Source organism: Octopus bimaculoides, chromosome 14, assembly GCF_001194135.2.
Source record: "Octopus bimaculoides isolate UCB-OBI-ISO-001 chromosome 14, ASM119413v2, whole genome shotgun sequence".
NCBI classification, from domain to species: domain Eukaryota; kingdom Metazoa; phylum Mollusca; class Cephalopoda; order Octopoda; family Octopodidae; genus Octopus; species Octopus bimaculoides.
In genome coordinates, this window is record NC_068994.1 from 5,101,891 (window position 1) to 5,106,258 (window position 4,368).

At 35.7% G+C, this 4,368-nt stretch overlaps 2 protein-coding genes across 11 annotated transcripts in view; one reads left to right on the plus strand and one right to left on the minus strand.

Moving 5' to 3' along the window:
- Window positions 1-4,368, minus strand: part of LOC106868329 (uroporphyrinogen-III synthase) — a 63,063-nt gene that overhangs the window by 11,384 nt on the left and 47,311 nt on the right. The window contains exon 1 of one of the 10 annotated variants that reach the window (XM_052972627.1): window positions 2,159-2,427. The exons of 7 other annotated variants lie outside the window; for them this stretch is intronic. The gene's annotated coding sequence lies outside the window, so the exon portion shown is untranslated. Of the gene's footprint in view, window positions 1-1,652; window positions 1,782-2,158; window positions 2,428-4,368 lie in introns of those variants that run through there. 2 more of the 10 variants (XM_052972626.1, XM_052972628.1) reach the window with 2 other exon arrangements.
- The window catches only part of LOC106868334 (uncharacterized), a 7,127-nt gene continuing 5,423 nt past the window's right edge, over window positions 2,665-4,368 (plus strand). The window contains exon 1 of the mRNA XM_014913540.2: window positions 2,665-3,280. Within this exon, the coding sequence (XP_014769026.1) occupies window positions 3,264-3,280 (17 nt within the window). The 5' untranslated portion in view covers window positions 2,665-3,263. The remainder of the gene's footprint in view (window positions 3,281-4,368) is intronic.

Here is a 4,368-nt window from a genome sequence, read left to right on the forward strand (position 1 = left end):
AAAAAAAAAAAAAAAAATTTCATTTTTTTTCAACAATTTTCATGTTTTTCCAGTATTACACATGCCATTAAACCAAACAATGATTATGGAATTTTTAAGAAGAAAAAGAAACTCATCCTCAAACTTCATACCAAGAATCAACATCACTTTGGTTTTGGGATGATTAAAAAAGCAAAAAAAAACTATTTTATTTATTATGAATAATAATGTAGGAGTGGCTGTGTGGTAAGTAGCTTGCTTACCAACCACATGGTTCTGGGTTCAGTCCCACTGCGTGGAACTTTGGGCAAGTGTTTTCTACTATAGTCTCGGTCCGACCAATGCCTTGTGAGTGGATTTGGTAGACGGAAACTGAAAAAAGCCTGTCATATATATGTATATATGTATATATATATATATATATATATGTATGTCTGTGTGTCTGTGTTTGTCCCCCCCAACATCGCTTGACAACCAATGCTGGTGTGTTTACGTCCCTGTAACTTAGCAGTTCGGCAAAAAGAGACCGATAGAATAAGTACTAGGCTTCCAAAGAATAAGTCCTGGGGTTGATTTGCTTGACTTAAGGCGGTGCTCCAGCATGGCTGCAGTCAAATGACTGAAACAAGTAAAATAGTAGAAGAGTAACCAAACTTTTTTTCTAAAGTGATTTATTAATCCCTTCCAGACAGATTTAATTACTGACAGTTTGTGCTGTGCGTTGGTATTAGGCTGTTCAGTAACTGCATAATTTTTCAGACAAGGAATTCTACAGACTATTTACAGATTTTTCTCAGTGTGGTATATCTGAAAACATGGTGCTGCACAGGGTGAGATATTGCACTGCTCACACACACAGTGTTTTGATGTGGTCAGTACTGCTCCCCCGTCTGCAAGGGGATATTTTATGTTCTTGTAAAGTTACTGAATTTCTAAGAGTTTCAACAGCACCATGTGTTTGTGCATGCAGACTGTAAGAAGTGAGGAGGTATGAGAAGTGAATATATTTATTTAACCACTTGTCATCCTGAGTATGAGGCCCATTTCGCAGCCTCCGTCATGTAATAATAATTTCACTATAATAAACTGTTTACATGTCTGTTCCAATATGCATATTATGTGTTATACAATTGTATATTCACAAAACAAGACAGATCAAGAAAGCAAGCTTATCAGATCACCAGCACATCATGGTTACAGCAAAGTTTTCTCTTTATGGTTTATATATTTCTCATGAAATATTCCCATTGGTTGCATCTCCTGGATTTTAGCTACATGGAACTCTGTTGCATTCTACTCCTCTGTAGTGGATTACGATGTGGTTTGTTAGCCGAGTCAGCTAGAGGAGCTTTCTATGATAGCCACACCACTCTATGAATTAATATATGACTACAAATACACACACACACATACATACATATATATATGTTTATATATAAAACAAGCAACTTTTTTTTGATGTTGATGCAATTGACCTATAAACAAATTGTAGTAGTAGTAGTAGTAGTAGCAGTAGTAGTAGGTCAGTACTAATTCATTAGATCTATGACCTGAGACGTTTCAGGCGTGGCCATTCTGTTGTTTTATTCACACAGTGTATCTAGGACTACATGACCCAATGCTGTTAGTGTCCGAACCTGATTCAGCAGATCAATGACAAAAGATATTCTCACCGTGACCGTCCTGTTTTTATTCGATTTCTGAGTTGTTACGTGCCGCATATCAGTCCAGATCCAGAAGTATGACCTAAAACGTTGTAGCTGTAACCATCTCATGTTTCATTCACTCCGACGCAATGCCCCTAGAACTGCATTGCCGCACTTCAGCCCCGATTCAGTAGACCTACGACGAAAGACCAGTTTTTTTTTTGATAGCATTTCTAGGGCTACATTATCCAATCTGTCCTTTTGTTACGACAGCAAGGTTTAGCTTGAGGAAGATTCTGCTGCTGTTTCTAGCAGTGCAAGTCACCTTGTAGAGGTCTCTACCTCTCCACTAAAGTGTAAACACCCAAGAAACATTGCAAACAAACATTAAACAGATTCTATAAAATACACAAGAAAGAACTGGTTGGAAACCGAGAAAGTAATGAACAGAAACCACCTGATCAATGTTTGGAAATGTCTATTAAACAACGGTGCAATGATTATGATTTAACTATAAATACGTAAAGTCTCACCTTAATTTATCTGCGATGGTTAAAAACCCGGTGTGACGGTACTGTAAACAGTATTTTATGAAGTTTACTGTCACTTCAACTTCCTTCTTTTCTCTGCCTCTCTACAAACACTGCAAATATTCTGTTTTCATCTAATTATTTATCTCTCTCTTCCCCCTCTTTAATTGCTTCCAAAATTTTCTTTTCTTCTGTTCTCTTGTTTCTTTCCTTTAAGTGCTATTTATATACCCATCTCTCCCTCTCTTTTATTTACTATGTATATACCTGTTCCGTTTTGCTCTCTCCTAATTATTGTCTGTATTCTTATTTCCTCCTCTTTCGCACCTATCACGAAATACCTTGTCCCCACCTTTTTCTTGCTATTTGTTCATTGGGTGGTTCGCATACTTTGGTAGATCATTACCGTATTTAACAGCATTTTATTCATCAACCATACAAGCTGTAGACTATTTTAATCGAACAGAAGTTAATTTTGCACAATGGTTTATCCATATTTTCGTAATCTACTTGTCTTTAGATATTTACCTTAACAAATAACCGAAGAACGATCTTTTGATTTCATAATCAAGATAAATAACTTGTATTGAAAACGTGCTTAAAATACAAGTATTTTATTTATTTTATCTAGTTTCAGCTCATGAGCTGTGGCCATGCTGGGGCACACTTGTTTTAAATATTTTATTTCGAAGAAAATTCACGCTTCTAGACATCGATCATCGTCAAAGTTCCCCCAGATATTTGTCCCCACCCTTCACGATCTTCTAGACATCGATCATCGTCAGAGTTCACCCCAGATATTTGTCCCCACCCCTCACGATCTTATAACGTCCCAAAGAGATTTGTTTACCCAGGTTCAGAACTAGGTGGAAAGTTGGTTGAATCATTAGTACATGGGACAAAATGCTTAGCGATATTTCTTCCGTCTAACTTTTCTTCCGTCTAACTTTTCCTACCTTATTTCTATAGTAGAAAGAGGAGAAAGATATAAAATTCTCTTTTTCCGCCTCCAGATACCAAAGCGGAAGGTGTTTTTTTCCCTCACGCTGCAGCCAAATGATTGACGCCTGAAGAATTCAAGATCAAGAATCCAGGAAATGTTGGGCGAATGGAAACTTCTAAAGTGTGAGTATACAGTATAGGATGTTTTCAGTCCTTTTTTAGATGTGTTTCTTGTAAACTGATACTGTAATCAGCGCCTCGTGAACGGTGAGCTCGACTAGTTACTAGAATATATCAGAAAAATTATAGAAATAACATCTTTTTTTGTTTTTATAAGGAAATCGCCGAAGAAAAACTTTAAATTTTCATGTACGGTAATCGGAAGAAAGTCGAAACTTTTTTGGCAAAATCGCAATCTCTTATATAGAAAACATTGAAATCAGAAGAAATGTTTTTAAAAAACGATAAAGGCGGAAGTAAGCACAAGTTTTAGTTTAACTAAAAGGATTGTCCACCGTTGGGATTTCAATAAAATCTTTTTGTACATAATCGTACGAGATACAATGTGTAGGACACAAATATACCATAAGATAAAAAGAAAAAGTTATGACGGCTTAAAATGATGAGCTTCGATGAGAAATCTGCCAATGTTTGAAACTGAAATTACAAAACGTATGCGCACGGGTGCTTTCATTATATAGTTAAAACGAAAGATGGCCTATATTTTTTGTTATTTCTTCTTCAAAACTTGTTTATTTTTCTGCGGGTTTGTGTGTCCTACTCACTGTATTTGTATTCTACGCAATTTTGGGGATTTTTTTCGCTTTGACTAGCAAATATACATGTATATTCACATACGTAGGCAAATATACACATAAACACAAAAGTACGATCTTTTCCTTTTCATGAGCCGCTCGATTAATTAATTTTCTTTAACTAAACACTTTGAAACTTCGTATACTTGTAGAATGTGTCATGTAGAACATCTTTTACTCTAAGCATTGTTGAGAAAAGATTTTATTTTCGAAGTTGTCGTATTTCGGTAATTTCAATGACGTGTATTCACCCGAATAAAATTACTTCTGTTGTTTATCAACAACAACAATCGGAGGCATATATTTCGTTTCTGTTATTTATGTCACCGTTCGTGCGTTTGTACTGGTTTTAGCTTCAAAAATATTTACAACAATTTTTCTGGTTAGGGTTTTTAGGGTTACGATTAGGGTTGGGGTTAGGGTTAGGGTTATGGGAAAAAAGTGAAAAAAAAAAAA